Source organism: Malaya genurostris, chromosome 2 (assembly GCF_030247185.1).
Source record: "Malaya genurostris strain Urasoe2022 chromosome 2, Malgen_1.1, whole genome shotgun sequence".
NCBI classification, from domain to species: domain Eukaryota; kingdom Metazoa; phylum Arthropoda; class Insecta; order Diptera; family Culicidae; genus Malaya; species Malaya genurostris.
Genome location: NC_080571.1, coordinates 130,948,014 through 130,970,915, shown reverse-complemented (window position 1 = coordinate 130,970,915; position 22,902 = coordinate 130,948,014). Strand labels below are relative to the sequence as shown.

Sequence of the window (22,902 nt, the reverse complement as noted above, 5' to 3'; positions counted from 1 at the left end):
AGACCCACCAATAGGCTATGAACATGATAAGATTTCGAAAGAAAAAATAGGTAGATGCTGCATCTTATTAGTAGGGTTGTCATGTTATTTTGTCGATTGTGATAAAATCGAATGCAACATCATCACTTTGGCACTAAGAATCAAACAGGCACTACATATTTTTCTGCTATTTTTTGAGACCTTCCTTGATAACATATCAAAACATAAGCGAGCTGATTTTTGTTTGTTTTTGAGTTGTAATCAAAACATAAGAAAAACGAAATTTTTCGTTTTTGAGTTACACGCTTTGCATTCATTGACAATATTTCGGTGACATATTCAACAATTAGCGGAATCGGCCAAGCGGTTCAAAAGTAATGAATTCTTAAAATCCTTTTTTTATGTAATTTAAAATAAAATCCGCCTGGAGGTGTAATGAGGGCCTTTCTCATATCAATTATATTCTCATACATAAAATACTGTGGTACTCTATTCTAAATGTTTTTCTTCGAATCTTGAAAGAAACCAAGAGATTGTTGATACACTACCTAGTATAACCAACAAAATGAAATTTCTCTTGACTCTAAGATTAGGAATATCGGTTCTGCAATTTCAGAAAAAAGTAAGTAAGGTATATGACCACTACCTTCCGTCGTAGTAAGTAAGGCATATGACCACTACCTTCCGTCCAGAGAATCAGGATAGCCGGGAGCGGTTTGTTTGACTGCCTACTGATAATAGATACCGATTGGAGTAGTTCTGATGCCAATTTAGAATTTTTCTAAATCATAATAGAAACCAAGTATTTTGTTTCGTCGTTTACAAAACCTTTAACACCCTTTACCATATGACACCGGAGATGGAAGTAGGATCCGGATGCAATTCAAGAATTTCGTATGATACCATGAGACCCTTCATTTGAATATAAGTTTGTGGAAATCGGTCATACCATCGCTGAGAAAAGTGAGTGAGATCCATTTTGGAATATATCACTATCCGGTGCATCCGGTTTGTTTGCCTGAAAATTAATAAGAGCTACCGATTGATGTAGTTTTGAGGTCAGTCTATAATTTTGTTTACGTATTTTGTTTTACCGCTTTATGTGACCGTTTAAAATTTATAACTCACTTTATCCTATAATTCCGGAACCGGAGGTCGAATCCGGATGAAATTTAGGAATTCTGTTTAGGACCTCGAGACCTTTTATTTGAACTTCAGTTCTATACCGATTAAAAAATCAATTTTTTGTATTCTAGCAAACAGATGACGGAAGTTAGCGGCATGCATCGGAATTCGAATTCAACTCGTCACTCTCCCACACGAACGCCTACATAAAATGTTCTTTTCCGAACCACCATTTTTTAATTATGAAGAACTATAAAAGTTACTCCGGAATATTAAATTGTGGGTCAGATATTCGATGTAACTCATCCGTACATTAGTGTAGATGCATCGTTTCAAATTTGATCAACTAACTGATATACTGAAGTGTGAAGAAAGCGTGCCAATTTTATTCGTATTCACGACATCCAGTTATGTCTCTGACCCACCCACCTGTTTTTCTTTAAAAGTGCCTATCTTCCAATGTATGAACGGTTGATAAGGAACATAATCACCTATCTTTCGACAAAAAAATCAAAATATAAGTAAAAATCAAAATAAAAAGTAGGTTTTTAGTAAGTCGATTTTATACTATGACAGTCAATTTTTTGTTCAGTGTAGAACTATAACAATTTGAAAAAAAAAAAGTTGGGGACGGGTATAGTGTGATGGGTAAGTCGATGTCTTCCACGCAGCCCACCTGGGTTCGATTCCCAACCCCGCACATAGGGTCAGAATGTTTTTCTGATCCGAAGAGGCGAATGACCTTAAGGTTAAAACCTCTATAATCGAAACAAAAAAAAAAATTGAAAAAATAGGATGAAACAGTTCGGTTTCAAAAGACAACGTAGATAAATTTTGGAAATACAAAGTATGCAAAGTGGCTTTTTGTGCCAAAGTCTGCATGTCCGGAAAATTTCATTCAGGGCTGCTGTCAACATTCGTTCGAATCGGCGCGAAATTCAGTCTCTACGATCATATCACCGGAACCGAAAGAGTCAACAGTTCGATACAACTATAGGAACTTTCATTTCAGCCATCGCTTGTGAAAAAATATTCATGAAATTGAAAATTTTCACTAATCGCACTGTAATACCGGAACCGGAACGACACACATACACACACAGACATTTTGTGGTCTCGAAGAATTGTATATGACACTCGGCTCTTCGGGCCTCGGTTGTAAAATCGGTTTTCGCAGCTGTTGCATAGCGTTTCTATTTTTTTTATTTCAATTATAGAGGCTTTAACATTAACTTTCTGACCCTATGTGCGGGGTTGGGAATCGAACCCAGGCGGGCGGCGTGAAAGGCATCGACTTACCCATCACGATATACCCGTCCCCCCTTTCTATATGAGAAAGGCAAAAAATACTAAATTTTAAGAAAAAAAACCTGTGTTAATCCACCTAGTGGTGTAATGATACCTTTCTTATATCTCTCATATCCTCAGATATAAATGTTTGTTTTTTTCTCAAAATAATGTTGTTTGATTCTTGAAAACTATTGGGATCTATTATAGACTCTGAAGTCACAATCTCCGGTCGTTAATCGAATGCCGGGAATCAGAAAAGCCGATATTAATTTGTTTGACCGTCTACTGACAATGACTATCTATTGGAAAAGTTTTGAGCCAAGCTTAGAAATTAGTTTACGTGTTTTACTCAGTGATGGAAGATCTCAGTGATGGTATTTCCGATCTGGAGATATGATCATAGAAGTGACGAAGTCCTATGAAAAAATTCCTGAATATTGATCGGATCCGACTTTCAGTTCCGGAATTATGGAGTAAAATGTGCAACAACCAACCTTTCTCGGAGATGGCTGAACCGATTTTCACGAACTTAGATTCAAATAAACGGTCTGGAGGTCCCATACAATATTCCAGAACTTTGTTTGTATCTGACTTTCATTTCCGGAATTATGGTTCTGGTTATTATGGTTATTTTCTCAGAGATGGATGAACCGATTTTCACGAAATTCATATGAAATGACTTTTTAGCCTTTTGGAAATTTCTTGAGTTTAATCGTGTTCCGACCTTAGGTTCCGGAATTACAGGGTGATTAGTGTAAAATTCCTAATTTCAAATTAATTACTCACTTTTCTCTGATTTTACAAACTTAGATTCAAATGAATGGTCTTATAGTTTTTTTTAAATATATCTCATATTTCAAACAGTTATATAGAGCAGTGATGTAAAACATAGAAAAATAAGGTTACTGGGAGCTCAACTCAATTTCAATCAAAGGCTTTGTAAGTTGACGGCCGAACGTATCCATTCCGGCTATACCAGTTCCCTGCCTCCGGTTCCGGAAGCACTGGAAATAGTGTTCACAATCTTTAAAATGGAACGAACAAACTTTTCTTAGCGATGGCTCGTGGTATTAATAATTATAATTATATCCGGAATTATAAGGTTATGGTACTGGTATTGGTATTGGTACCGAGCAAACGAGTTTTCAACAATTTTGAAGAAAGCAGAATCACGGTACAGGCACGAATGTCAGTTGCGACCTACAATTGTACTTCTTGAATAAATATTGATTCTTGTACTCTTGAACCTCAGAACCCAAGTAAACTTGTTGAACCACTAAGCATTAAAGCAATTGCATAGATGTATCTATCAAGTAAATGTATGTGGTATTTTCCATTTACTATGTGAAAAAATATCTAATGCGGCTTCGCCACATCGATTTGTTTCGTGTGCTGCCCGACCTCGCTACCGCTCGTTCGGACCTAGCTAAAGCAAAGAAACCTAGCTTTGAGTAGGCCGGGCAAACGAGGCGGTGAGAGGTTTGTATGCAAGAGGCCGCCGCTTCAACTCAGCCGGCGTCGCCTCAGTAAAACAAACACATAGAAATACGGAATATTTTCAGCGGTTGAGTGCAATGAGCTTACGATATGTCTTGTTTGCTAGAAGAGCCGAAACTAACTATGCTCACTTTATAACCAATATGCTCTTAAAACTGATTTTCTTGCCTATTGAGAAATTGTTCACTGTTTGTTACAGATCAAAACCGGTTGATGATGATAATACCTCATCTAGCAGATTCCAGCTACGTATGATTTTATAAATGAACTAAATAATATTCGAACAAGATTTTTTTTATTTGTTGTTAAAACTGGATTGTAAAATGCTCACTAAAAATATCTAGTTCTAGTATCTTGAGGTGCATATCATATCAGTATATAAACAAATAATATTTTACCATTTCTTAAGAGTTATTGAATGAACGTGGATGTTTTTTATCCACGCTTGGCAACTGAATATCAATAATTTATATTTTAGAATTGTTAAATTCGGTTTGAAGAAATTCTTTCAAATCGCTACACAATTTGCATTTCCGATACGGTTTTGACAAGTATAAATCTATTTTGGACTACTAGTGCCCGGCTTCTGCTTCCAAACACAATAGTGAAGAAAAGCTCCAAAATTGGAACTCACTTCGATTTCTCAGCAACGGTTAAACACAATCATGATTAAAAATTAAAGCTCTCAGTGTCACTGTACAATTTCATCCAGATCCGTCTTCCGGTTCCGAAATTATAGGGCAATAAGTATCAAAACTTTCAAACTGTCATACAAAATGATACAAAATCTGTACGCATCGGTAAGTGCTGGTACGGTAGAAGAAGAAAATGCACCCGCGTAGCACACAGCGTGCTATGTTCAATTTTGTATAGCGTGCAGAATTGCTACATTTCAATCCATATTAACTTGCTTAGCTGTTTACAAATCGGGCTGGTGATGGTAATTTTTACCAAAGAAAGTTTTTGGTTTAATTCAAGTTTGAAAAAAAAATCTTGTCAGAACATAAGTAATATGAGAAAGGCATCATTACACCACTAGGTGGATTAAAAAAGGTTTTTCCGTTAGCTCTCAATTACTGAAGAAAGAAATCACAATTTGGATCGTTCCCATATCGATAGCAAAGTAATATTCCATAGTCGAGTGCAGCCCCTGTCTACTAGGTTTTGGGTCCGTCGCAATCTCATCTCGTTGAGACTATCTAAGATGAATCCGCCAAAACGCCGCAAAAACATTTTCCGCATCGAGTATTCTGGTACGCCATGTAGACAAAATCTTGAAAAAGTTCACAAATTTGTTGGTTAAAACTAGATCTTACTCGTGACCAATTGGTCCGAATCCAAGTCAGCCATACTCAAAATTGAGCGTTTATTCAATGCATTGACCTCTAAACTGCCAAAGTGAAACAACATGACAACAAGCACGTAATAATGTACGACAAGAACAAAGCCAATCTTCGATTACGGCTGGAAGATGGTACCGAAGCTTCATGATCTGACACAAGAAATCACAGACGAACAAATCAAACGTCTATCACAATATGGAAATGTGCTAGGAGTATTAGAATTGCTCTGGGGGGACGAATTTCTGTTTGCCGCCTTCCGTCAGATATTCGCTGTTTTTCTAGACCCCAACGTATTTGTGTTTAGTCCCGGGTTGGCGGTTCAATGCATAGGGCGCTGGTCTTACAAACCAGTTGTCGTATGTTCGAGCCCCGATCTGGAAGGATTCGTAGTGTCAGTAGAATCGTATCACTAGCCATGCAATGGTTCTGTACACTCTGAATCGGCTGCGAAGTCTGTTGAAACAGAAGGTTAAATTCCTATACAGGAATGTAATACCAAGGCTTTGCTTACGTATTTGTTGGATTTTTTTTTATTTATTGTGGTTGTTAAATGTCAAAACTAAAATCATTCACAAAAAAATTCGCCTTTTTGTAGCTGTAAAACCTCGTCAAAGTAACAAACAACGAAAAGGAAAACGTTGGGGTCTGGTATTTTATATGTAGAAAATGAGTGCAAAATTTGAAAAAAAAATGGACTAGTAGATTTTGAATGACGATGGATACGGATTTTCAAAACCTACTTTCAAGAAAACGCGTTTAAAGTATTTTGTCTAAAAATCGAAGAAAATAATTTATTACTCTAGGGAGCATGTAGTGTCCAACATTTTCGAAAAATAACAATTTTTTTTATTTGTATTTTATTATAATGAAACTTTTCAAGAATATTTTGCAAATTTTTAAGTCAATCGAAGCAGAAATCTTGGGCCTGCGCGCCGAGCTCTTACTTCTTCGCAGTATAAGATAAGTAGAAATAAAGGCGCATAACTTGCTGAGTTTTGTTCCGATAGGCTTGAGAATTTCACAGAAAATTTTTATGAAATGTTTACTATAAGGAAAAACAAAGAAAAAAAATGGTTTTTCAAACCTTAAGGTGAAATGTAGTGGAATGCGAAAATCGCGTTTTTGATCAATTATTCAAAAACTAGACCGATTTTCGAAAAACCAAAAACACTTAAGTTTTCGAAATCAAATTTATCATAACTAAGTATTCTTAGAATTTTGAAATTTTGCTTTGCCGAGCCGTAATTGGTTTTTGAAATGTATAAACGGTCACTGTTCCGTCCCACGGGGATGATTTTAGAACTGAAAAGTAGTATTTGTAGCAGAATTTCACAAAGAATCTGAAAATGCAACTCAAAATTATAAAATTTTAGCGAAAACAACCGAAAATTGAAAAAGTTTTCATAAACTTTTCTGCATTTTTTTTATTGCTTGCGCGCTGCTGTTTCGTATTGAGGTGGTGTGAGAAATGCACGGTGGGTACGGTGGCATTATATCGTGAGCAAAAAATAGATATAAAATAATGACGCAAATTTATGCAGCATTGGGTTTTGTGTTGAAATAAAAACGACTTGAATACAATAAAATGAGTATTGTAAGAAATCGTTTATTTTCTAAGTAGCTGTCATTTATACAAACAATGTGATAAACATTGAGGGCCAGCTTCGAGCCAGTCAGCATGGAAAACTTATTGGAATTCATTGGTTTTTCAATTATTATGAATACAATGAATCAACGCTTGATTTTGTTTTAAAAATCGATTGAATAATAAGGAACTACGAAATAACTTTATATTCAATTTCGTGCCCCAAATATGTGCTTGAGAAAAGATTCACTAAATAATTTTAACTGCATGGTATGATGAACTATTAGTTATAATTGGAATGTATTCCAATAATGTAATCTAAGAAATTATTAAACTATTGATGATTTCTGGTACCGGAGGCCAGAGGCTGTTTGGTCTTCGGTTCGTTATCGTTGAAACAGTCATTTATAGACTCATCATGCTATACAATTCCGAAAGTCGCTTCCGAAAAAAAGTTAATGGTGAATACTTTTACGTAAATTCTATCTCATCGGCGGGAAGGGCCTGGTGAACGACTGGCAAAGATATCGAAAATACTTGAATGTTCTCTTGTCTTCAACCGTTCTTTTGAAGGAGAATCGATGCTTGCTACTAAAATCAGGCATATACATGGTTAGCAAGTTAGTCAATACATATACATATAACCTCATGTTAATCATTCATAATTACTCATGGTTTATAGCTCTAGTGTAAGAGTAATCACTAACAATGATGATTGAATCAGCATATATTCAAAGTGTGAAGAATTCTAAAATCCATTACGTCCCGTCTTTTTTACAAACCAATATAACGAGAGGTAATCCCACTGCGCTCAATCATTGAAAAAAGTTCTTGTTTCTATGTGGCCGTTTTTCTTGGTACGCTTTGTGCGACGGTTCGTTCAACTGAAGCGGATAAAATTTTGCGCGCATTTTATGACGCTACATTTCACCTTAACGAGACGCGTATCGAAGGAGAACCAAAGAAACCGAACGAGATCAATGAACATGTGACCAGCTACCATCAAAACTACTACCATGAAGAGCAGACCCGAGAGATACCTATGTTTCATTTGTTGCTCATTCATCGTATTGAAGAGTGAATGGTGAAAGCACTGCTTATAACTCTATTAAGGGATACCGACTTGTATCGTTGCTAAACTACGATTACAAATTATTCTCACAAATTCTCACTGCACGGCTCAATCGAGTTTTTCGTACACACAATATACTTAGTTCTTCCCAAAAATGCTGTAACGGTAAGAGGAACGTATTCCAGGCTACTCTCGCCCTTAAAAGCAAGATAGCAGAACTTCATGTGGGAAGAAGTACAGAGAAGATGTTGTATCCATTTAAAACACTTATTGCAAATTTATTTCTCAATGAGCACATTTATCTGGACAAAAAAACTGCATTAGAATTCTGATTACTCAGCTGATACTACCGTTCGAGAAAGGTGGTCTCGCATCGCAGCTCCCAGCTTTTAAGTGCTAAGTCCTATTAGTCCACAGACATCTTATTGGAGTAGTGGCAGCTGGTCATGACTTTGCCCCTATGCTTTCGAATGAAAGACAATACACGCTTTTTCAGGCCTTCTTCGATGCAAAATAGGGATATAATGGACGAGAATATGACAAGTAGTTCCGTTTCCAGGTAACAACTGTAAGTCGCCTTCTAAACCATGACCTATTTCGCGAACTATTTGGCAAACACGACCTTGAATCTACATCCCCAAGTCCAGTCGCTATATAAAACTTCGACTAGGAAGCTATTTAAAATCGATTTTAACTATCGTCATCGATCAAAGTGCAGCCGTTATGTTTCTTCAAAACACGGTCGTAAACAAGTCTCTCACACTTTTTGGACCCCAAATTCTGCTTTATGTGTCGTTTCGGACTTTTACTGGCCTCGTTCGATTGTATTCTTCCCTGACAACGATGATCCGCACCGTTTGAAGGTTGGATTTTTACTTTTATTTCTTCTCTCGAGTTATATTTGATATTTTTTCTGAACGTGATCGACTACTTTGATCAAACTTGCACCAGTTGTTTTATATATAGAAGTTAGAGTGCCTATAACCAGAGTGACGACATCTCATCCATAATGCTGGCAACAACTCAAAACGTTAAATTCGAAATGTTGACAGTTTCGTTCGCTTTGTATTGTATTTGACAGGTCGTTTGCTCGTTTGGAACATAGCTGTCATTCCAAACGAACAGCTGTCGTCACCCTGGTTTAAGGCACTCTAACAGAAGTGTAAATAAACCAATGTCAAAGATTTCCAGTTCTCATACACTCGATGCGTGCTAGAGACTGCTTTTAGTCAGACTTTAAATGTTTGCAGTTCGAACAATTCATTACATGTGGTATGAAAACCTGAACGCGGGGGAAGCATGCGAATTTTATCGATGTTGACATGGCTAGTCAGCTATCACTCAGAACGCGTTTGTTTTGTCATTTGAATGTACTGCACTTTTGATTTCGTCCCGGGTTGGCGGTTCAATGCGTAGGACACTGGTCTTACAAGCCAGCTGTCGTCCATAGTACTGGCCATGCAATGATTCTGTACGCTATGAATCAGCTGCGAAGTCTGTTGAAACAGAAAGGCCAAATTCCACGAAAGGAATGTAATGCCAAGACTTTGCTTTGCACTTTTGATTTTGCACAATTTCGTGACGTAACTATATAAGCGTTTCACAGACGACCGTATTCTACAACCTGTAGTTCTAAAAACAATTAAACGATCTTCGTAGAAACTGAATGTATTCTAACATTTATGTAAATTTCAGTAAATTCCAAACAAAACGCAGTGTTAAATACCGCTTTAAGCCTGACACCTTAGATAATGGAGTTCTGTTGTATGCGGTTGAAAACGAAAAAACATACGGAGACTTTATTGCAGTAATATTGAAAGATGGTTTTATTGAACTGCGCTACAGCGTGGCGGGAAGTGCGTATAATACATATTATCATTTCGATTCATAGTTAGATTGTTTTTAATTTTTAGAAATTCCACCGATTGTTTTGCGATCAACTGTTCCAATTGAAATTAATCAATGGCATGATCTATCTGCTGGTCGTAGTCGAGGCGGGCTTGCTTATTTACAAGTTGACGAAGAGTCGTTGCTCAATGAACCAAAGATCGGAAGAGCTACAGCAATTGCGCTGAAATCACACGTATATATTGGTGGATACGATAAACGAGTGCTTCTTAACAACGCTGTTGGTGTAAACAGAGGCTTCGAAGGATGCATTGCTGACGTAATTATTAACACATAAGAAATTTAGAGATTTCGTTTAATTGCTTAATTATTTATTCTTTCAGCTTGAGATATCTGGAAACTCCATTGACATGATTGATGACATTAGAGACTCGGCAAACATTTACAATTGTGGTCATAAAGCAATTAGTAGTAACAATAATGACGAGAATAATGAAATCGACCCATGCAAGGCAGGTTATGGTGGTGCAAACTGTAAAACCATAGTTGACATTTGTTTGGCACATAAACCATGTCAAAATGGTGGCCACTGCAAACTCAAACAAGATGAATTGCATTACATATGCGAATGTCACTCCGGATACCTAGGTCGGAATTGCGAGCAAGTGTATGGCACTAACATAGGATCACATTTCCGTGGTGACGGGTTCTTAGAAATGAACCCGAAATCGATAGTCACCAATGCAGATCAGTTTGAAACAAAGCTTGCGATTATGTTCAGTACTAACAGTTTAAACGGAATGCTTTTGTGGTACGGTCAACGAAACGGAGATAACTTTGACGGAGATGACTATCTTTCTCTTTCGGTTCATGAGGGTTATCTTGAAATTGGAATGCGATTAGACGGAGAAGAGTCTACACTGCGAAACGAAGAAGTGTTTGTCGCTGACGGCGAACAGCACGTTGCGGTACTTACGCGCGAGGCTAACCGCAACAGGTTAGAAGTAGATCACATATCATCTCATGGCGAAACAAGACCCACTGGAAAAACAAACATTCATCTTCCAGGAAACTTATACATAGGTATGATATATAGTTTTGAATTTCTTGTAACTATGTTAAATGCATATTTTTCAAACAGGTGGAGCACCAGATTTGAGTCGATTCACTGGAGATCGCTTTAACGATAGTTTTAATGGTTGTGTGTACGTGATAGAAAATCCCGATACAGCTAGAGCAATACCTTTGCAAAACTTTGCCATCCGAACCGTCAACGTCGATGTTTGTGATGAGTAAGTATTCATGATGACTATTCCATATACTGTCCGTGGTTTCTTTGACGAATGGTAATTGTCTGAACACAATATTTTTTCTAATCCTTTCTATGCATCATTTTCGGAATTATGGTAATATATTTTGAATTATTCCCCATTGCTGAATAATTTTGTTTATGAAAACCTTTTGAAAACAGCCCGAAATGGATCGTTCCTTTTCTCTTGTATCCAGATTTAGAAGATGGTGTCGACGTATTGGGTCCTTTAGAATTTGATAAAGTAGAAGAACCTCCTCCTGTTCATATAATTTATCCCAGACCGTATAACAATGCTGACTCTACCCCTAGCGCTAGTCTATGGTCATTATTTGTAGCTTTGTCATACTTTCAAGTATCTGGTACTTGGTTATGAAATATCGTCACAGTTAGGCTAAAAAATCCTATCGACAAAATGCGTTTAACAGAATAAATGCTAATTCAAACGAATATGTAAATAGGTTATTTTAGTTTATTGAATCAAAAATTCAATGTAAATATTTATGGACATTCTCTTAATTCTGTTGTTGGTATAATGGTGATAGTGTCACATGAAGAAGTAGATCAAATATTACACCCTAATTAAGGAACGTTAGTTACTGATAATGCAATACTAAGTTACAAATATTATGCCTCGATCTAAAAATAAATCAAAGAATAGTAAACTGTAAAAGATAGATTACTTGATAAACTAATATAAGATTACAATACACAATCAAACAGGGGAGTATGTATACAAGCGCAGTGAAATTTCAGTTCAAAAACTTTAAATCGAATATGCATGGCCGATCAGTCTGTAATACAAAACTGCAAATCCTACACAAACAACACTCAATCGTGAGCTAAGGCTGCAAACCATTTCGCGAATGATTTTAGCTTTTGGTTAAAATTTGATTTTTCGAAAATAAATTTTTATCAAGTAGTTAAAGGAAAGTTATTTGGGTTAATTTTACACTGAAAATAAAACGAAATCAAGTGATATAACCCGGTGAACGACCATTATTAGGTTAAAACCGGGGGTAAATAAACGATATAAAAAGGCGGGTGGGTAATGTCAGAGACATAACTGGATGTCGTGAATACGAAAACAACTGACATGTTCCTTAACACTTCCTATTATCAATTGTATGAATTATGCACGCATTCCCCTTTTTCACATTTTTCGCAAAAACAAAGAAAGCTTCACTTGATCTCGATTACTGTGAGTTTCACACAGCGAAAAGTACACAAATCTAAGCAAACTGTTCTTGATTTGCCGTAAACTGAGGATATTTCCCTACGATTTGCGAACAACAAATCCTAATAGTTCTTTAGAAAACTTTTAGAGCCATTAGAACGGCTGATATTGTGCAATGCTCTCCATCGTTGTTTTTTTCCCAATGCTAATGACTGGCAGCTGTGACGTAATCGCTCTTGTCGAAAGCGTGCAGACGACACAAAACACATCTGCTCGCAGTGGCGATACAATCCAAACTGATTCAAGTTTTGTTGAGAGGCTTGTTTCTACCTGATTTCGTTTGTAGCTTTTTCACTAATGGGCGGTCCTAACGGCTATAAAAATAGCCGCATTCAGAATTTTAATGTTGATTATTTCATTTCGGATTTGCATAATTTATTGAAAGAAACTATCAATATGCTGAAGGGACTCGTTTCTAGCATTCAGAAAAGTCAAATTGCGTAATTCTCTACGACATTAAACTCTGGAACATTTTTCGCATAAACAAAGAAGGCTTCACTTGATCTCGATTACTGTGAGTTTCACACAGCGAAAAGTGCACAAATCTAAGCAAACTGTTCTTGATTTGCCGTAAACTGAGGATATTTCCCTACGATTTGCGAACAACAAATCCTAATAGTTCTTTAGAAAACTTTTAGAGCCATTAGAACGGCTGATACTGTGCAATTCTCTCCATCGTTGTTTTTTTCCCAATGCTAATGACTGGCAGCTGTGACGTAATCGCTCTTGTCGAAAGCGTGCAGACGACACAAAACACATCTGCTCGCAGTGGCGATACAATCCAAACTGATTCAAGTTTTGTTGAGAGGCTTGTTTCTACCTGATTTCGTTTGTAGCTTTTTCACTAATGGGCGGTCCTAACGGCTATAAAAATAGCCGCATTCAGAATTTTAATGTTGATTATTTCATTTCGGATTTGCATAATTTATTGAAAGAAACTATCAATATGCTGAAGGGACTCGTTTCTAGCATTCAGACAAGTCAAATTGCGTAATTCTCTACGACATTAAACTCTGGAACATTTTTCGCAAAAAAAGGCTTCACTTGATCTCGATTACTGTGAATTTCACACAGCGAAAAGTGCACAAATCTAAGCAAACTGTTCTTGATTTGCCGTAAACTGAGGATATTTCCCTACGATTTGCGAACAACAAATCCTAATAGTTCTTTAGAAAACTTTTAGAGCCATTAGAACGGCTGATACTGTGCAATTCTCTCCATCGTTGTTTTTTTCCCAATGCTAATGACTGGCAGCTGTGACGTAATCGCTCTTGTCGAAAGCGTGCAGACGACACAAAACACATCTGCTCGCAGTGGCGATACAATCCAAACTGATTCAAGTTTTGTTGAGAGCAGGGTTGCCACATTTAAATCTGCATTTTTCAGAAGAAAAATCTGTAAATCTGTATCGGGAGCTCAAAAACCTGTATTGAAAATCTGTATATAGAAGTGATAAGAAATCGAAGCACAACGCAATGAAAAAGTCTTTAGAACCCAAATTTAAAGAAACCAGTCTAGTCTGAATTTCATGATTTTGAAGTTGAAAAAACGCTGGAAGTTGTTTTTGCGTTGGAGCCTTTCCAAATAATGATTTGACGAAAAACTTTCAAAATCCAATCTGAAAGTGAAACTTAATCTGGTCTCTTTTTAGAATTAACACACAATCAGGATAATGTTTTCGCTTTGAAAAAATAATCAATACCATCATTTAATATATTTTAACTTGATCTTTATTCAATTTTCAATCCCCGCTATCAAAAATCTGCACAAATCTGTATTTTTTGCCAAAAATCTGTAATCTGCATATACAGAATCTTGGTCACAAATTTATCTGAAAAATCTGTAAAATGCAGATTAATCTGTATATGTGGCAACCCTGGTTGAGAGGCTTGTTTCTACCTGATTTCGTTTGTAGCTTTTTCACTAATGGGCGGTCCTAACGGCTATAAAAATAGCCGCATTCAGAATTTTAATGTTGATTATTTCATTTCGGATTTGCATAATTTATTGAAAGAAACTATCAATATGCTGAAGGGACTCGTTTCTAGCATTCAGAAAAGTCAAATTGCGTAATTCTCTACGACATTAAACTCTGGAACATTTTTCGCATAAACAAAGAAGGCTTCACTTGATCTCGATTACTGTGAGTTTCACACAGCGAAAAGTGCACAAATCTAAGCAAACTGTTCTTGATTTGCCGTAAACTGAGGATATTTCCCTACGATTTGCGAACAACAAATCCTAATAGTTCTTTAGAAAACTTTTAGAGCCATTAGAACGGCTGATACTGTGCAATTCTCTCCATCGTTGTTTTTTTCCCAATGCTAATGACTGGCAGCTGTGACGTAATCGCTCTTGTCGAAAGCGTGCAGACGACACAAAACACATCTGCTCGCAGTGGCGATACAATCCAAACTGATTCAAGTTTTGTTGAGAGGCTTGTTTCTACCTGATTTCGTTTGTAGCTTTTTCACTAATGGGCGGTCCTAACGGCTATAAAAATAGCCGCATTCAGAATTTTAATGTTGATTATTTCATTTCGGATTTGCATAATTTATTGAAAGAAACTATCAATATGCTGAAGGGACTCGTTTCTAGCATTCAGAAAAGTCAAATTGCGTAATTCTCTACGACATTAAACTCTGGAACATTTTTCGCAAAAAAAGGCTTCACTTGATCTCGATTACTGTGAATTTCACACAGCGAAAAGTGCACAAATCTAAGCAAACTGTTCTTGATTTGCCGTAAACTGAGGATATTTCCCTACGATTTGCGAACAACAAATCCTAATAGTTCTTTAGAAAACTTTTAGAGCCATTAGAACGGCTGATATTGTGCAATGCTCTCCATCGTTGTTTTTTTCCCAATGCTAATGACTGACAGCTGTGACGTAATCGCTCTTGTCAAAAGAGTGCAGACGACACAAAACACATCTGCTCGCAGTGGCGATACAATCCGAACTGATTCAAGTTTTGTTGAGAGGCTTGTTTCTACCTGATTTCGTTTGTAGCTTTTTCACTAATGGGCGGTCCTAACGGCTATAAAAATAGCCGCATTCAGAATTTTAATGTTGATTATTTCATTTCGGATTTGCATAATTTATTGAAAGAAACTATCAATATGCTGAAGGGACTCGTTTCTAGCATTCAGAAAAGTCAAATTGCGTAATTCTCTACGACATTAAACTCTGGAACATTTTTCGCATAAACAAAGAAGGCTTCACTTGATCTCGATTACTGTGAGTTTCACACAGCGAAAAGTGCACAAATCTAAGCAAACTGTTCTAGATTTGCCGTAAACTGAGGATATTTCCCTACGATTTGCGAACAACAAATCCTAATAGTTCTTTAGAAAACTTTTAGAGCCATTAGAACGGCTGATACTGTGCAATGCTCTCCATCGTTGTTTTTTTCCCAATGCTAATGACTGGCAGCTGTGACGTAATCGCTCTTGTCGAAAGCGTGCAGACGACACAAAACACATCTGCTCGCAGTGGCGATACAATCCAAACTGATTCAAGTTTTGTTGAGAGGCTTGTTTCTATCTGATTTCGTTTGTAGCTTTTTCACTAATGGGCGGTCCTAACGGCTATAAAAATAGCCGCATTCAGAATTTTAATGTTGATTATTTCATTTCGGATTTGCATAATTTATTGAAAGAAACTATCAATATGCTGTAGGGATTCGTTTCCAGCATTCAGAAGAGTCAAATTGCGTAATTCTCTACGACATTAAACTCTGGAACATTTTTCGCAAAAAAAGGCTTCACTTGATCTCGATTACTGTGAATTTCACACAGCGAAAAGTGCACAAATCTAAGCAAACTGTTCTTGATTTGCCGTAAACTGAGGATATTTCCCTACGATTTGCGAACAACAAATCCTAATAGTTCTTTAGAAAACTTTTAGAGCCATTAGAACGGCTGATACTGTGCAATTCTCTCCATCGTTGTTTTTTTCCCAATGCTAATGACTGACAGCTGTGACGTAATCGCTCTTGTCAAAAGAGTGCAGACGACACAAAACACATCTGCTCGCAGTGGCGATACAATCCGAACTGATTCAAGTTTTGTTGAGAGGCTTGTTTCTACCTGATTTCGTTTGTAGCTTTTTCACTAATGGGCGGTCCTAACGGCTATAAAAATAGCCGCATTCAGAATTTTAATGTTGATTATTTCATTTCGGATTTGCATAATTTATTGAAAGAAACTATCAATATGCTGAAGGGACTCGTTTCTAGCATTCAGAAAAGTCAAATTGCGTAATTCTCTACGACATTAAACTCTGGAACATTTTTCGCATAAACAAAGAAGGCTTCACTTGATCTCGATTACTGTGAGTTTCACACAGCGAAAAGTGCACAAATCTAAGCAAACTGTTCTTGATTTGCCGTAAACTGAGGATATTTCCCTACGATTTGCGAACAACAAATCCTAATAGTTCTTTAGAAAACTTTTAGAGCCATTAGAACGGCTGATATTGTGCAATGCTCTCCATCGTTGTTTTTCCCAATGCTAATGACTGGCAGCTGTGACGTAATCGCTCTTGTCGAAAGCGTGCAGACGACACAAAACACATCTGCTCGCAGTGGCGATACAATCCAAACTGATTCAAGTTTTGTTGAGAGGCTTGTTTCTACCTGATTTCGTTTGTAGCTTTTTCACTAATGGGCGGTCCTAACGGCTATAAAAATAGCCGCATTCAGAATTTTAATGTTGATTATTTCATTTCGGATTTGCATAATTTATTGAAAGAAACTATCAATATGCTGAAGGGACTCGTTTCTAGCATTCAGAAAAGTCAAATTGCGTAATTCTCTACGACATTAAACTCTGGAACATTTTTCGCATAAACAAAGAAGGCTTCACTTGATCTCGATTACTGTGAGTTTCACACAGCGAAAAGTGCACAAATCTAAGCAAACTGTTCTAGATTTGCCGTAAACTGAGGATATTTCCCTACGATTTGCGAACAACAAATCCTAATAGTTCTTTAGAAAACTTTTAGAGCCATTAGAACGGCTGATACTGTGCAATGCTCTCCATCGTTGTTTTTTTCCCAATGCTAATGACTGGCAGCTGTGACGTAATCGCTCTTGTCGAAAGCGTGCAGACGACACAAAACACATCTGCTCGCAGTGGCGATACAATCCAAACTGATTCAAGTTTTGATGAGAGTCTTGTTTCTACCTGATTTCGTTTGTAGCTTTTTCACTAATGGGCGGTCCTAACGGCTATAAAAATAGCCGCATTCAGAATTTTAATGTTGATTATTTCATTTCGGATTTGCATAATTTATTGAAAGAAACTATCAATATGCTGAAGGGACTCGTTTCTAGCATTCAGAAAAGTCAAATTGCGTAATTCTCTACGACATTAAACTCTGGAACATTTTTCGCATAAACAAAGAAGGCTTCACTTGATCTCGATTACTGTGAGTTTCACACAGCGAAAAGTGCACAAATCTAAGCAAACTGTTCTTGATTTGCCGTAAACTGAGGATATTTCCCTACGATTTGCGAACAACAAATCCTAATAGTTCTTTAGAAAACTTTTAGAGCCATTAGAACGGCTGATATTGTGCAATGCTCTCCATCGTTGTTTTTCCCAATGCTAATGACTGGCAGCTGTGACGTAATCGCTCTTGTCGAAAGCGTGCAGACGACACAAAACACATCTGCTCGCAGTGGCGATACAATCCAAACTGATTCAAGTTTTGTTGAGAGGCTTGTTTCTACCTGATTTCGTTTGTAGCTTTTTCACTAATGGGCGGTCCTAACGGCTATAAAAATAGCCGCATTCAGAATTTTAATGTTGATTATTTCATTTCGGATTTGCATAATTTATTGAAAGAAACTATCAATATGCTGAAGGGACTCGTTTCTAGCATTCAGAAAAGTCAAATTGCGTAATTCTCTACGACATTAAACTCTGGAACATTTTTCGCATAAACAAAGAAGGCTTCACTTGATCTCGATTACTGTGAGTTTCACACAGCGAAAAGTGCACAAATCTAAGCAAACTGTTCTAGATTTGCCGTAAACTGAGGATATTTCCCTACGATTTGCGAACAACAAATCCTAATAGTTCTTTAGAAAACTTTTAGAGCCATTAGAACGGCTGATACTGTGCAATGCTCTCCATCGTTGTTTTTTTCCCAATGCTAATGACTGGCAGCTGTGACGTAATCGCTCTTGTCGAAAGCGTGCAGACGACACAAAACACATCTGCTCGCAGTGGCGATACAATCCAAACTGATTCAAGTTTTGTTGAGAGGCTTGTTTCTATCTGATTTCGTTTGTAGCTTTTTCACTAATGGGCGGTCCTAACGGCTATAAAAATAGCCGCATTCAGAATTTTAATGTTGATTATTTCATTTCGGATTTGCATAATTTATTGAAAGAAACTATCAATATGCTGTAGGGATTCGTTTCCAGCATTCAGAAGAGTCAAATTGCGTAATTCTCTACGACATTAAACTCTGGAACATTTTTCGCAAAAAAAGGCTTCACTTGATCTCGATTACTGTGAATTTCACACAGCGAAAAGTGCACAAATCTAAGCAAACTGTTCTTGATTTGCCGTAAACTGAGGATATTTCCCTACGATTTGCGAACAACAAATCCTAATAGTTCTTTAGAAAACTTTTAGAGCCATTAGAACGGCTGATACTGTGCAATGCTCTCCATCGTTGTTTTTTCCCAATGCTAATGACTGGCAGCTGTGACGTAATCGCTCTTGTCGAAAGCGTGCAGACGACACAAAACACATCTGCTCGCAGTGGCGATACAATCCAAACTGATTCAAGTTTTGTTGAGAGGCTTGTTTCTACCTGATTTCGTTTGTAGCTTTTTCACTAATGGGCGGTCCTAACGGCTATAAAAATAGCCGCATACAGAATTTTAATGTCGATTATTTCATTTCGGATTTGCATATTTTATTGAAAGAAACTATCAACATGCTGAAGGGACTCGTTTCTAGCATTCACAAGGACCAAATTGAGGAACTCACTGCGATATTCACCTCTTTTCGGAACATTTTTCCCGGACGATTTGTTGTACAGCAGCAGATATTTTGTTCTCTTCCTTAGAACGCGTTCTGATTCTTATCACTCTCTCAGAGGGTAAATTTTGAAAAGGCACCCCATAGTAAAGTAAGTCGTATTCACGACAAAAATGGGTTGTATAGAGGTACAGTAAAGTAAATTCTGCATAATTCTTTAGGAGTATTATTATGGTTTTAAGAAGAACCGAATAGAAGTCTGGAATAGAGAACTGGACCCTGAGTTCAAGACCTAAATTTAGATCCAATAACAGACTCAGAATCCAGTTTCAGTCGCTGCTGGTTCTCGTCTTGATGGCCAGCAAGCGAATGAGAGATGCGACCTGAGCGTTTGAGGTTGTAACCACGCAGAAGGTGCATTCTCCGTCGCTGCTGGTTGATGATTCCACTCCCACGACGTCTGCTTCCATCGAACGCACGAAAAGAAATGATCGATTTTCGACCACGGTTCCCCTTTTATACGCATTCAGTTGAAGATATGTGCCTGACTACCTCAAAATCGTCGTCCTTGCGCGAAAAACCCAAGCGAAAGTAAAGAATTTTCCGCGTTGTTTTCAAATTTTAAGAAAACTTAATTTTTGAGTAGTTTGTGGTTATCGCACACTGATCAAAATATTATCCTGAATTCCTGATCATATTTTTGATGAAATGGTGAAAGAATTATGTTGCTACCATTAATACAAGTCGAGATATTCACGATTAAGTTCTGCCCATTCTTCCATATGGCTAATTTTGAAAAGGCGCCCCATAGTAAAGTAAGTCGTATTCACGACAAAAAAAGTTATATAATAACTTCAAAACAGATAACGTTAGAAAAACTTACTTCGTTTGAACTTTGTATGGGATATTTTTTACTGAAAGTTTGAAAAGAATTACACAGCAGAATGTTTTACTAAAATCTGACGTTAGCATTTTTGTGCATATTTTTTTCAGTGACGGAAAATAATTATCGAACTGTCAAAATTTACTATGTTCTCGAACAGGGTTGTTTTCCACAAAGAGTAAATAACTGCTCGCATGTCAAATTTTAACTAGAAGTTAAAATAATTTGCGAGATGGTCCACAGCCTAAATGAGCAGCTAATCAAGTACCAGAGTCAAAGGAATATTGTTCTAAAATTGCTGAGACTTAATTAAGAATGATCATATTTTGTTTATTAGTCCATTGAATAATGCAGTGAAGCTGACAGATCCGATAGCAATTGAATCTGAACATATAGTTTGCCCATTTTAATTTGGTTAAGTGCTTCACGAAAATCCTTCATGGACGTAAATTTACCTAACACAGTTTCCACCCTAACTGATGTCAAACCGTTTGTTTGATGCTAGTTTCGAAACCAGTTTTATTTTTATATCAGGTTCTCTCAAATCCCAGTCGAGAAGAGATCGTTATGTGTAGCATAATGAAGTTTATTACTAATACTTCTGGCCCCAAATTTTGCGTATCAGTATACCCAAAATAAATTAGTTGATAGATTTTTTTTGTTACGATGTAAGGCCGCTTTATACTTAGTTTAACTTTTATTAGTACTCAACGGAAAAGCAGATTGGAAAAAGATGACGAAACGCCTACCAAAAATAAAAATCGTAGAGACAATATTCGAACCAATAACTTATATCCGGGGAAGTTGTGTTATTGATTACGCTACCCTGCATTGGAAATCAACCTAATTGAACAAAATCTCTGTACCAGTGCTTTCACCATTCATTTTTCAATACGAGGGACTTGCAACAAAAGCGTTCAGCGCAGCTACAATACTCATACCAATAGAACTTTTCTGAGGGAGAGTATGCAGTATTCTCTTTTCTCTCAAATATAGGCAAAACGTTCAAACAATCGTTAGTCTAACGTCGTTTTTCATTGAGAACACTCGTGGAGTGTTTTGCTCGATTCGTGCATTTTTCGTGCAGTCGGGCAATCAAAACAGGTGCACTCCCTCTCAGCAGGCCGTTCAATTTTGTTGATTTTTTAGCGCTTGTTGAACGATATATTGCACGATATATTCGTTCAATTTGCTGGAACGGTTTGTTATTGTTTTTTCTCTTGCAAAAATAGTGTGAAAATTAAGTGTTACCTTCCCATAGAAAGAAAATTTGTTGTTATTCTACGTGAAGTAGAAGTATTGTGCAGGTATGTATTGTTAGTTTAAACAAATAAGTGGAAAAAACTTCAGAAATTCAGCAGTAAAACTAGTCCAACTCCTCATGTTAAAAATGGCTCATCAATGGACCTCTGTCTGCCGGGTTTGTTGAACGAAAGAAATGCATTCGGTTCAACGGTCTGTTTCAAAATCGGCAAACGAAGGTCCCGTGTTGGCCTCCCGTTGAACGATTGATTGGGCTTTCATTGGACCAATGATCCAACGTATTGGACCAATGAAGGACCACCGTTGAACGTTTTTTCTAGGAGGGCTGTGTTTCATTGATTTGCACCGCACGAAAAAAATGCACTTTCGGGGCAATTTGCTGGCAACTATTTTGCACTCGTTTTCTTTTCCGAGCAGCATGCGTGCAAACCAAACTTTACAAAACCGTTTCATTGATCGGCTGTCAGGGCAAAACACTGGCACCGAGCGAGTGGAATCAATGAAAAACGACATAAGTGATTCAAGCATACTGTCGCTGGTGATTCATTCGTCATCAAAGACTGTTGAATTTGAATGCAAAAATAAGTTTAATCATTAAAGGATTTAATACATTAAAATACTAAATTTAGAAGGTTTCACGCTGCTGTAGAATAGATCTTCCACATCTACTTTAACTACCAATAGCTATGAATTCAAGGATGCAAACTGCCTCCCATTTTTTATTACTGTAGTCTGCTTACCCACATCTACATTTTTTTATTTTTCTTATGCCGTTTTTCATTGAAAAACACTGGTGGCGTGGATTGCTCTGGTTTTGCACTCTCGAGCAGAAATGCAACATTCTGACGGTGTTTCTTTGCGATTTCTGCTCGAAAGTGAAAAACCAGAGCAATCCACGCCACCAGTGTTTTTCAATTGGCGTTTTTCATTGAAAAACACTGGTGGCGTGGATTGCTCTGGATTTGCACTTTCGAGCAGAAATGGCAATGAAACACCATCAGAATATTGCATTTCTGCTCGAAAGTGCAAAATCAGAGCAATCCACGCCACCAGTGTTTTTCAATGAAAAACGGCAAATGAAAACGCCATTACTGTACCGCGTTGATGCATCCAAACTAAAATTCTATTACAGTAGGCGTGCAAAGCAGTATCGCGTTAAAAACTACGGCTGGAATCACAGCCGTTCGAAGTAGGTAGAAATTATATTTTTCCACATTTTACTGCCTCCTTGTTCGCGCTACTGTACCACAAAAAAAGTACCTCGTGGCGGTAGAAAATTGTTCTTTGCGTTGTAGAAAAATGTACATGAGTGCGATAAAAAATGTACTTTACGGTAGGCGCTGCACATTGCCTATTTCGTTCATTATTTTGAAGATGACTTTCACGTATTCGCACGTGTGACTAGTCAATGAATGCTTTAAGGGCTTGTTGGTTGGACAAGTAAACTGAACTCGGCTATACCGGTTACCGTT

General features: G+C 37.2%; 1 protein-coding gene across 4 annotated transcripts in view; it reads left to right on the top strand.

Moving 5' to 3' along the window:
- The window catches only part of LOC131431038 (basement membrane-specific heparan sulfate proteoglycan core protein), a 746,275-nt gene extending 734,260 nt beyond the window's left edge, over positions 1-12,015 (top strand). For 2 of the 4 annotated variants that reach the window (XM_058596469.1, XM_058596470.1), the window contains 5 exons: positions 9,587-9,747; positions 9,805-10,058; positions 10,123-10,822; positions 10,881-11,031; positions 11,211-12,015. In XM_058596469.1, the coding sequence (XP_058452452.1) occupies positions 9,587-9,747; positions 9,805-10,058; positions 10,123-10,822; positions 10,881-11,031; positions 11,211-11,424 (1,480 nt within the window). In that variant the 3' untranslated portion in view covers positions 11,425-12,015. The remainder of the gene's footprint in view (positions 1-9,586; positions 9,748-9,804; positions 10,059-10,122; positions 10,823-10,880; positions 11,032-11,210) is intronic. The other 2 variants (XM_058596473.1, XM_058596471.1) reach the window with 1 other exon arrangement.
- Positions 12,016-22,902: the final 10,887 nt, after the last annotated feature.